Raw genomic sequence first — 11633 nt, 5'->3', positions numbered from 1 at the left:
GGGTGCCCACAGTGCCCGGGGTGGCACAGTGCCCGGCTCCAGGTGCCCATCCCCAGCCCAGAGCTTCTGAACCCACAGCTGAGAGGTGGCTCCAAGACAGGCACAGTTGTGGCAATCAGGGCATGTTTATTAATTATACACTCAGGGAAAGATGGCAGGTAGGAAGGAAAGGTCTGATCAGCTGTCTGCCAGAAACAGCAGGGATGAGGGGTGTGTGTCCCATAGGCAGCTGCAAATGTCCCTGGATCCACCAGTCCAGATGGAGTCATATGGGGAGGGATGGCTGGAGCTGTTCCCCCTTAGGATGGGTCATGGTGAGGCCTGGGAGCCTCTGGGAGGGGAAAGAGGAGCTAAAGTGAGCGGAGCAGCTCAGCCAGGCACAAGGCACCAGCACTTGCTGTGGCCAGAGCTGGGGTGGCCACTGGTGCAGGAATTGCCTGGCGGGGAAATGAGAGGATCTCCTTCCTCCAGGATCCTGTCATTTAGGAAGGCCCAGGGGAGATGTTAGTACCCGAGGGGATCTCACTTCACAAAGAGCAGCTGTGCCAGCTGCTGGCAGTCATGGATGGGCTTTGAACCATGCTGAGCCTCCAGCAGTTCAGCAACTTCCTTCTGGGTCTCAAAGAGTCACCTGGAGGGCTGGGGAAAACGACAAAGACATGCATGTCAATAGGTGTGTGCGTGTTCTCTTTCAATACCTCCCAACAACAGATCTGTCAGCCTGCAGCAAGAAGAATGTGACCTTTAGGTCACGTCTCCAGTTATGAGCAAACAGCACATTCAGCTCTCCTCACAGCACATCCCTGAAGGCAAACAAGGCTGGGGCTCAGCAGCACCAGGAAAGAGCACTCGAGGGTGTGCAGGCAGCCCTAGCCCGTGCTTTCCCAGGCAGACACCCTTTCAAGTGGCATCACCCAGTGACTCTCTGGTGTGAAGATAGGGCTGTTGTCACCTTGGCAGAGCCTGGCCAGGACAGCGACACCCATGAGAAGAAGCAATGTGCTGCACGTGGGGCAAGCACAGATGGGAGGGGAACCAGCCTTGTGCCTCCTGGGGAGTAAGGGGGAAGAAAATGGGCCAGTGCCCAGCCCAAAGGAGGTAAAAGCTGAGGTAATTACCCGATTTGTTCATGCAGGCTGAAAGTGAACCCACCAAGGGAGCAGGCACGAGTGCATCATGTGTGATGCATGCTGGGGACACGATGCAGGTTTGGGAAGGGGTCTGCAGCAAGCCTTCACTTGGCCCCAGTTGGGTTCTGCACCTTCCTCTGTTCCCTGAGGTTTCTGCAGGGAGAGTTTTGTCAATAAATTTCCTCGTGACTTGGCTCAGGATTATTTAATGTAAGCAATTGGATCTTTTAACTGAGCTATTTAAAGACAGCATTGCCTCTCCCAGCAAAGCTCCTGTCCTGCCCTGTGCCCACCTGCCCAGAGCCTGTGCTGACAGCTGCCCACTCCCCAGCTGCAGCCTGACCGAGCCCTGCCGGCCCCAGCACTCACACGGGCTCTTTGCTCAGGGAAAGTGCCAGGGAACGGGTTCTCCTGCCTTCGCTCGTGCTCATTTCCTCCCAGGACTCATCCACTTCTCCTTCCAAGAGGAAGGTGAATGACTGGGTGAAGTAGGTGAAGGGGAATGTGTCCTGGCCGCACTCATGGGTGCAAGGTGCTGGGTTCCTCTGGGGAGGTTGCTCCAAGGCCCCGTTGGAGTGACCATGGCTCCTGGAGGGACCGGGACCAGATTCCTGTGCTGAAGACAATGGGTGGGACCACGGGACCACACGCCCCTCCAGTGGCACACATCCCACTTACTTGAATGTGTAGTCCTGCTCACCACATTCACAAGGTGTCCTCTGCTCTCACAAGCTGTGCTGGTGGACATGACAACACCGCAATGCTCTGCGCCTGGAGTGTGGCCCCAGCTGCGTCCCAGCTCCCTGCTGGGACGTGCACCAGGCTGGGTGCAGATGTGGGGCACTCCCATCCATCCCTGCTCCCCACAGCCCAGGGTGCCCTGCCGTGCACCACAGTCATGCACCGCTGCCTCAGTGTGGGCCCACGAGGTGTGTCCTTCACTGCCCTTGTGCCCACATGGGTATTGTTATGTGACCTCTGGAACTTTGTATTTCCTACTGATCGACTAGGAAAAGCAGGCTGAGGAGTCACTCAGCCCTGCTCAGGGGCAGGAGATGGAGGGTCTGGTGTGTGTGGGTGCAGAGCACTGCATGGAGGAGCTGGGGTCAGTGCCTCTCTGTCCTGCCTGGGGATGAGTCCCCTCTGCTCAGGAAAGCCCTGTCTGGAGGCTGTGCAGACAGCAGGGGATTTCAGACCCAGGAAGGAAGCAGACACTCAATCACCCTCTTCCAGAGAAGCTGCCTGAGTCCAAAGGGTGTGTGGTAGGTGGAGATAGGAGCAGAGGAGTAGTGGCACCATTTGGGCTCAACGCAGCCCACGAGCAGCATGTACCAGTGCAAAGGAGGCTGCCAAAGAGTGACTGACCTGAAGGTCAGAATTGCAGAAGCAGAGAAGCCAGGGGATGGCCAAGCTTCCCGTTTTGTAGGGTGCTGCTTCGGCTTCAGTGCACACAGCAGGCCCTCCAAAACCACCATCCCTCCAGCCACAGGGAAGGGTGCTCTGGGAAAGTTGTATCATGCACCGACAGCTCCCCCGTCCTGGCAACTCTCTGCTTGACTCAGCTGAGATAAGGCAGCTGGGAACTGAGTCCTGCTGCAATCAGTCTTGTGATAGCCGAGTCACACATGAGGAAGGGGTGACCACAGCCCCAGACAGGCTAAGCAGACTTCCTCCTTCCTGGGCTCTTGTGTCTCCTTTGGCAAAGCTCACCGAATGCTGCTGAGATCCCTGGCAGGGCCCCCCTCCTCTTCCAGTGTGATAATCCTTCTCATCTTAATAAAACTTCTAATCAAGTCACCTTCCACTTTGTGTGTGGTTGCAGAGCATTGGATACTGGAAACATCACTCTCACCTCTTAAAGACCTTGTAGAGACTTGTAATGGAAGGATTAAGAATGGTCAGAGCAAGGAGAGAACAGAAATGTGTGTGTAAAAGCACCAGAGGAGCAGGGGAATAAGGGTTAAACGGGTTAAAAGACAGGCATGAGCCAACAGCCGCAGGACTCCTATGTGTGATTTCATTCAAATGAGGAGGAGGAACTACCTGGGCAAGGATAAGTTGTCAGGAAGATGCAGAAGGAGGCTGAGCCATAAATACACGCATAAATCAAACATGAGTTTTGCTTAAGGCTGATGAGGTTTGAGGCAAAATGAGGTTGAGAAGACCTTCAACCTGTGTCCACTTCCAAAGGATATAAAAGGTGAGCTCAAGCTGGGTTTGGTGCCAGCAGTGGAGGAGCCCACAGCCACAGTGAGGACTCACAAGCCAGCTCCTGAACTAACAGGTGAGCTGAAATTTATTGTAAAATAAAATCACTTTTCCCTTCTACAACATCTTACAGTGGGGTCTGTTGGAATTTCCCATGTCCTTCTCTGTTTGGTGCAGTGTTTCTTTTCTTCTTCCTGGACCTGATCCTTCCCACATCAGTGAGCTGGGCTGGAGGGGCTGTGGGACCTGGAGGACCATTGTGAACCCCCATGGTTGTGCCAGGCTTCTGGGGACAGGCTCCTTTATCCTCAGCTCCACCGTTGTTTTCCTAATATTGCTGCTCTCAAGGAAAGACCTGACTATGCACCAGGACTTTTGAGTTTGAGATAGTGTCATCCCCAGGAGAACTTTTGTGGGTGCTCTCCTCAGTTCTTGCTGACCAGGTGGACGTGTCCAACCACCTTTCTCCTCTGTGTTTGTGCTTGCAGGCGCCTTCCCACAATGTTTGCTAACAAAAAGCTCTTCACCACATCCCTCCTCGGGGTCCTGGTCACACTCTCCGTCATCGCCCTTGTTCTCAGCCTGGTGAAGATTGAAGATGTTGCCCTGCCACCCACGGTCAAGGTGAGGCCATAAGAGGGTCCCTCAGCAGCCACCCTGGGGAGGTGAGCAGAGACAACGGCTAGTCTTCGGGGTTAGGAGTGAAGATGGTGGTGGCACCTGTTGTGTATCAGCTGGGTGGGCATTTTACTTTCATTCTCAGCTGCAGTCAGAAGAAATACAGCCTGGGCATATGGGAGTCAGGTCACTGCATGCTGGGCTGCCTCTGGCTGGCTCCTGCCCTTCATCTGAGGCTGCGTCTCCATGCCCTGCCTGCGGGGCAGCAAGCACAGCCATATCATGGCTCCTGCATGGCGTTAAGAGCTTGCGAGCAGTGAGAAACAACTGACAGCAGGCTGGGGCCGGACTCCTTGCCAGGCAGCAGAGGGATGCCTTCTCTGGAACCTGCTGCATGCTTGATGTGTTATGAAGAAGCGGGTGGGTAGGGCAGGGTCCCTCCATGTGGCCTTTGTCCCCTGGCAGCCTGGCATCTTGTTGAGGCTGCTGGAAGAGGGGTGCAGGGTCCCAGTGGAGCCAGAGTGCTTTTTGGGGAGGGTGATGTGGCTGGGTGTTCAGGGACAGGTGTGGCTCTGTGGGGCTGGGTGCAGCAGGGGGGAACAGGGGGATGGGGAGCTGCTGGCCCCGAGGTGGGGCAGGGCAGATACAAAAGGCATTTAACAGAAAAAGAAAATAAGAAAGCATGAGGAAATCACCAAGAGAATGCTTGTGTGAGCTGGCATTGTTGAACAGAGCTCAGCAGAGGCAATTAAAAGCCCCTCAGGGAGAGATGCCATGCCATGCGCTGGCAGATGTGTCCTCCACTGCTGCGCTCTGTCTGGGGTACATTCACCGCCTTGCAGTGGTGCTTTCGGGGCATCCTCAGGGCTGAGCACCCTGGCAGGGCCAGGGGCAGGCTGCTCCTCCCTCCAGCATGACATCTTGGTTGTTCCTTCCAGTACGGGATGGTGTTCGATGCAGGCTCATCCCACACCTCTCTGTTTGTCTACGAGTGGGACTCAGACAAGGAGAATGACACCGGTGTGGTCAGCCAGACCTTGTCCTGCGACGTCCAGGGTCAGTATCCCCTGGGCATGGGCTCACAGGGCAGGCGGGGTGACCTGCTCTCCTGCTCTTTGCCCAAGCCGGGCACCCCCTCTGCAGGCTGTCACTGCCGGCACGGTGTCACCTGGCTGCAGGCAGGGGGTCCATAACTCCACTGTGGCTTCACTCATGGCTGGGGGGCCCTCAGCACAAGGTAGTGCCCAAACACTTGGTGGGACTGAAGTGTCTTGAAGCTCCTCTGGAGTTTCATCCTCCGCCTGGGACCCAGTAACAAAACATTGTCAAGTGTTAAATGCCCACTCGGGGCTTGGCTGGGAGCACAGGTGCAGTGGGCCAGCACTCAGAGGTGGAGGAGCATAAGAGGAGACCTGGGTGAGCCAGGTCCTGCAGGACCAGGGGACCCTGACAAAACACCTGTTGTTCCAAGAGGTGACAGATGACACTGCCCTATATCCTCCTGTTCCTTCAACTCTTTCCTATCAGCTTGTCCCAGCCTGACTCTCTTCCAGGGCCAGGCATATCAAGCTATGCCAACAATCCCCCAAAAGCCGGTGATTCCCTAAGGGAGTGCCTGGATAAAGCCCTGAAGGTCGTTCCTGCTGAGAAGCAGAGAGATGTCCCAGCTTACCTTGGAGCAACGGCAGGCATGAGGCTACTGAGGTACTGCTGTGGGGTACGGGGCTGACGGGGCAGAGGCACAGCATCGCCTCCTGCTCTCAGCTCTCCTGCTGCCTTGAGCCAGGCCATGAGGAGTGGGAGGTGCCAGACCAGTGGGGACACACAGGTGGCTGAGCTGTCCTGGGTGTTTGGTCTGGAGAGGCTGCTCAGAGATGCCCGTTGGCAGCCTGGGACCCCACAGCCCAGGAGGGTTCTGCATCTGCCCAGATGAGCCTAGATGGATCGGTGCTGGTGAGAAACAGGGCAGAGGCAGGAGGCAAAGGGGTTTGTGGGTCCTGACCTTTCCCCATCCAGTATTAGCTCTCTTCAAACATCAACCTTCATTTCACAGTTTTTGCTTTTACAGTTGCACATTTCTAAAATTATTTCTGTGCCCTGGTAATCTGATCCCGTTCCAGGGAAGGAGCTGGGTCATAGCCTGAAGCTTACTCGCTTCAGAGAGCGAGCACAAACCCACAGTCCCAGGACACCTGCCCCACTCAGAGGTCTGAATCCAGCCTGGAACCTTCCCGACAGACCCCTGAGCTCAGCAGCCAGCTCTGGCTTTGGCAGGGGGTCAGTGGGTGGTCATATGTGACCCTCAGCAAGTAGCAAGTGACAGTGATCTGAGTGGTGCAGTGGACACACTGGAGGGAAAGGATGTCACCCAGAGGGAGCTGGACAAGCTCAAGAGGTGGTCCCATGTGTACAACATGCAGTTCAACAAGGCCAAATGCAAGGTTGTGCACCTGGGTTGGGGCAGTCCCAAGCACAAATACAGGCTGGGTGATGAGTGGATTGAGAGCAGCCCTTTGGAGGAGCGGGGGTACAGGTGGATGAAAAGCTAAACATGAGCCAGTAGTGTGAGCTTGTAGCCCAGAAAGCCAACTGTGTCCTGGGCTGCTACAACAGCAGCGTGGCCAGCAGGGCAAGGGAGGTGATTGCCCCCCTGCTCTGCTCTTGTGAGACCCCACCTGGAGCCCTGCGTTCAGCTCTGGGGCCCCCAGCACTAGAAGGACATGGACCTGCTGGAGTCCAGAGGAAGACATTAAGATGGTCAAGGGTCTGGAGCACCTCTCCTACAGAGACAGGCTGAGAGAGTTGGGGTTGTTCAGCCTGGAGAAGAGAAGGCTCCAGGGTGACTTTATAGAGGCCTTCCAGTGCCTAAAGGGGGCTGCAGAAAAGCTGGGGAGGGACTCTTTGTCAAGGAGTGGAGGGCAAGAGGGAATGGCTTTAAACTAAAAAGGGTAGGTCTACATTAGATATAAGGAAGAAATTCTGTGCAATGAGGGTGATGAGGCTCTGGCCCAGGCTGCCCAGAAGAGCTGTGGGTGCCCCATCCCTGGCTGTGCCTTGGGCCAGGCTGGATGGGGCTGAAGCCTGGTGGGAGGGGTCCCTGCCCATGGCAGGTGTTGGAACTGGATGGTCCTTTAAGGTCCTTTCCAACCTAAACCCTTCTATAGTACTATAATTGCATGATTTTCTGATGTCCTATGTTATGTATCACATTAGATGAGCTTGTTCTGAAGGTCCCCTCTGGCCTTCAACACCATGAAGATACTCGAGTAGCAAAGGGTGGCAAACCACTATGTGACTGGGATCAAGCTGCACTGGAAGGAAGAGGTCAATACGACTCTTAGATTTGTGATTCTGAGCCTAGATGGTGGGACAGCTAGGATTTAGGCAGCAGAAGCTGTGTGAACTGCTCCCACAAGTTATGTAGCAGGAAACAGCATTTCACACAATCTGCCTGTTGCAAAAAGCTCAAGTGAAAAGGCAAACTGTTTCTTGTGTTTCCTCTGCAGTACTGATGTAGTTGGGTATGGGTCCTGACCTTTGAATCCTTCTTAGGCTACGGAACAGCTCAGCTGCAGACCAGATCCTGGCCGAAATCACTAAAACCATGCAAGAGTACCCTGTGGCTTTCCGTGGGGCTCGGATCATTACAGGAGAAGAGGAGGGAGCTTATGGCTGGATCACCATCAATTACCTGCTGGAGTCCTTCACCAAGGTGGGAGACAGGCAAAACACCCACTCTTTTGATAGCACAGAAGGAAGGGTCTGAGTTAATGGCTTTCAGCAGTGGTCTGGAGGCAGCAGCCAGTTATCCTCTGACTTGCCCCCAGTGAAAGAGGCAAGAAATCAGGAATGGGGGTGTTCCTGGTAAAAACTGTGGGCACCATGTAGACATGGGGTCTCTTAGGGGTCATACAGCCCAACAGAGACAGTTTGCTCCTGACGAGATTTTCCCTCGATGTCCCAGGAAGGTGGCACTGGGAGGTCTGTGCTTGGGTTCCACATGTCACTCTGAAGGAGGCTGGAGCCAAACTTGCTTCCTGCCGTCCTCGCTCCCCGCACTGCCACAACTGCACACAGTGCCGGCTAACGGAGCCTTTCTGTCCTTCCCCTGGCTCTGATAGCCCACAGCCATCTCTCCAGAAGAGCAGAGGTCCACCCCCTCCAAGTCAGGTCCCCTGCAGCCCCCCGTGGGGCACAAGCGACCTTGAGCCCACTGAGTCCATGTCTTGACCATCAGACAGTTCAACCTCTGTTTTCTCCTGGCTCTGAAAAATGTCCAGGCTGGTTGAGCTGGGAAGGCAGTGGGACTTCATGCACAGAAAGAGACAGCTAAGACACCACTCCCATCACATTTAGTAACAAAACCCCACTGACTTAAATGGATGACAATTTTGCTCAGGGCAAGTAATTACAGCCATATCCCACTCCTCTTCCTTTCCTGTTTGTCTTGGCAGTACTCCCCCAAAGCACACACATGGGTCCGTCCAGAAGCAGCCAACATTTTGGGGGCACTGGATCTTGGAGGAGCATCAACTCAGATCAGCTTTATCCCCAAAGGTTCAGTTATAAACTGGAATGAAACCTCCAGGTTTATGCTGTACGGGTATAACTACAACATCTACACACACAGCTACCTCTGCTACGGGCAGAACGAGATGGTGAAGCGCCTGGCAAAGGAGTTAATTCTGGTGAGAGGGGAACAGGGGGGTAATCAAACTACTCTTGGGATACCAAGCACAGGCTTGTTAACATATAAAAAAAGAAAAGATGATGCTTTTTCAGAGAGGCATCAGCAGGGACTGAGAGCAGGTACAGAAATGGGTAGGCAGGCGTGGGGAGGAGCATGTGAAGCACCAGAAGGGGAGGCTCAGGAAAAATCATCTGCCTGTATGCATCTGCCTTGCAGGAGGGTGCAGCAAAGGCAGGATCAGACTCTTCTCAGAGGTGCAAAGTGACATTGCCGCAAGCTGGAACGTGGGAGCTTCTGACCAGATGCAGAACTTTTTCACCCAAAAGGGTAGCCAAATATTGGAATAGGACCCAGAAATGCTGTGGAGTCACCACCCTTGGAGACATTCAAAACTTGTTGGGGCAAGGCTGTGACCAACCTGGTCTGGTTGGTGATGCTTTAAGGAGGGGGCTGGCACAGAGTCCGATAGCTGCCCCCTAGCCCCAACTACTCTGTGAATGTGTGGGCCTGAGAAAAGACAACCAGAGACATTGCTCAGGACACTTTTGGAAGGTCAGAGGGGGAGAGGGTCTTCATGGAGTTGCACCTTGCCTGAGGTTTGTTCATGCTGCATAGCCAGGAAGGTCCTATGTGGTGTCCCTTGATGGGACTGGAGCTGGAGTAAGAGCTGGGGTAGAGAGGGTCTGTGTGTCCCAGACCATAGGGCAGCTCGCTGGGTCTGTGACATCTGTCTGCCTCCGTGGGAGGAGGGTATCATGCAGATTGGAGCTTCATAAAGCAGGGGGAAGAACTAGTGCTAAGCTCAGGCTGGGACTGCAGGCAGACAAGACCAGGATTAAACAGCGTGAGGGTCATTCCCTGCTGTGGAGGTGGGATATGCCTGCACCATGGTCCTGGAGGGAAGCCACCCGGCATGCCCACCAAGAGGTTTGGAGGAGGCTGAAGCCTTCAAATCACAGAATTTTGCTGTTCCCAGGAGTCATCCTCCAGCACAAGAGTCGAACATCCTTGCTACCCCAAAGACTACAGTGAAACCATCTCGCTGTCTTCCTTCCACACCAGCCCCTGCACCAATGCGAGTGACCCACGCCTGTCCCCCAGTGACAGAAATGTGACCCTGGAGGGCAGGGGCAATGCCAGCGGGTGCCTGGTTGCCATCAGGAAGCTCTTCAACTTCTCCGCGTGTGGCCAGAGCCAGGACTGCACCTTTGATGGCGTCTACCAGCCCCCCATCAGCGGGCAGTTCTTTGTAAGGCAAACCCTGTCCCCCCACCTGCCCAGCTACACGTGTTCCCCGGGCACTACAGTATCAGGCTGTGCCTCGTGCCACTGTCACCTTCCCACAGCAACCACAGCAAGAAGCACCCACATTGCTGGTGCCTCAGGGCACACCAGGGCTTGCTGCTGGTGGGTTTTCCAGCCAGAGCTCCACGTGGGACCATTTTAATAAGACGGGAGCTTAGTCAAAAATAAGTTTTCAGTAAAAAAAAAAAAAAAAAAAGAGCAGGCACACAGAGCCCCAGCCATCATCTCTGCTGGGACAGGGACAGCGATGCTTAGGGCTGTGCAAGGGTGGGACAGACCTGGTGAAGCCACCCCTACAGGCAGTTGTGCTCTGAGGGAGACAGGGCAGCTCCCCCTGGGGGGTTCTCTCATGGTAACACATCAGCAATTGTACCTCTTGCCTTTCAGGCCTTTTCTGCTTTTTACTATAACTTCAAGTTTCTCAACCTGACCGAGGGGCAGTCGCTGGCTACTGTCAGGGAGACCATCGAGCGTTTCTGCACAAGGAGCTGGGAGGACGTATGTTCCTCATGATCGGAGCTGCTCTGGGGCAGCTGCACAAGAAAATGAGTGGGGGGACTGCCCCAGGAAGAGGCTTCCTGATTGCTGAGCTGTGCCCTACACAGTGGAGCCATCCCTGGGCTCTGGGTGGGAGCCAGGACCATCCTGAAGCTACCTTCAGGGGCCCTTTTTGCCCATATAACATGGGGAAAGGGGCAGGTCAAAGCAGCATCATGTCCCCATCATCATGGGAGCTGGGATGGAGGTGGGGATGGAGACTTGGAGGAGGGTGAGAGGATTCAGCTGCTGGGGAGGCGTCAAATGGGGATGAGTAAGGTCAAAAGGTGCGGTGGGACCACCACAGGGCAGAGAGCAGGAGCCCCTTGCACAAGGAGGCTGAAATGGGAGAATTTGGACTGAGAGAAACTCCATTCAGTATGTCTCTGTACTTTCATGTGAGGATTAAAACCTCCTCAAAGGAGTTGCCCTCTGTGGACAAAACCAAAACACCTGTATAGCCCTGAAGTCTCTCTGCATGCTGGTGGTTGTGGAGCTATTGCCCCTTGATCAGGGCATTGTCCCTGAATGGAAATGACTTGCAAATAACTTCCCTTACTCTCTAAACATCCCCTCCCAGCTTTCTTCTAGCTACCCTGAAGAGAACCCTGAGAGGCTGCCCAAATACTGCGCCAATGCCAACTACATCCTCACACTCCTCCTTGATGCCTACAAGTTCAACGAGAGCAGCTGGAACAACATCGTCTTCCAGATGAAGGTGAATGGCGAACCTGGCCAGTGGGTGGGGACAGGGGCAGCGCAATGCTAACTCAGCGTCCCCTCTCCTCGTGCAGGCAGGGAGCGCCGATGTGGGCTGGACGCTGGGCTACATGCTGAACCTCACCAACATGATCCCAGCAGAGGCTCCGGGGCTGCTAAAGGGGCAGGCTCCCTCCCTGTGGGCTGCAGCCGTCGCCTTTATCACCCTCACACTGGCCTTGGGGCTCGTTGCCCTGCTCCTGCTCTTGCGCGTGTAGGAACAGTAACCTCCAGGGCACAGAAGAACCAGTGGCTGCCCCATGGGACTGGCCCCAAACATGAGGAGAGGCACTGCAGGAGGTTTTCAGATCAGCCTACACGCCGCAGCCAAGCCAATCTGCCTCCTCGCACCACCACGCCTGTTACAGGTCCGACCTGCACCCACC

General features: G+C 54.9%; 1 protein-coding gene across 1 annotated transcript; it reads left to right on the top strand.

Moving 5' to 3' along the window:
- Nucleotides 1-3839: 3839 nt before the first annotated feature.
- On the top strand, nt 3840-11465 carry LOC311217059 (ectonucleoside triphosphate diphosphohydrolase 8-like; the record flags this gene model as incomplete). The annotated part of the gene is made up of 9 exons (XM_084298796.1): nt 3840-3962; nt 4895-5012; nt 5510-5660; nt 7509-7668; nt 8411-8644; nt 9623-9895; nt 10339-10449; nt 11069-11206; nt 11283-11465. The coding sequence occupies 9 exons, from the start codon at nt 3840-3842 to the stop codon at nt 11463-11465; spliced, it is 1491 nt and encodes a 496-aa protein (XP_084154922.1).
- Nucleotides 11466-11633: the final 168 nt, after the last annotated feature.

This window comes from Netta rufina (genome assembly GCF_964035555.1).
Source record: "Netta rufina genome assembly, chromosome: 20".
In the NCBI taxonomy this organism is placed as follows: domain Eukaryota; kingdom Metazoa; phylum Chordata; class Aves; order Anseriformes; family Anatidae; genus Netta; species Netta rufina.
Note: the sequence above shows the minus strand (reverse complement) of the source record. Positions and strands in the feature narration are given on the sequence as shown.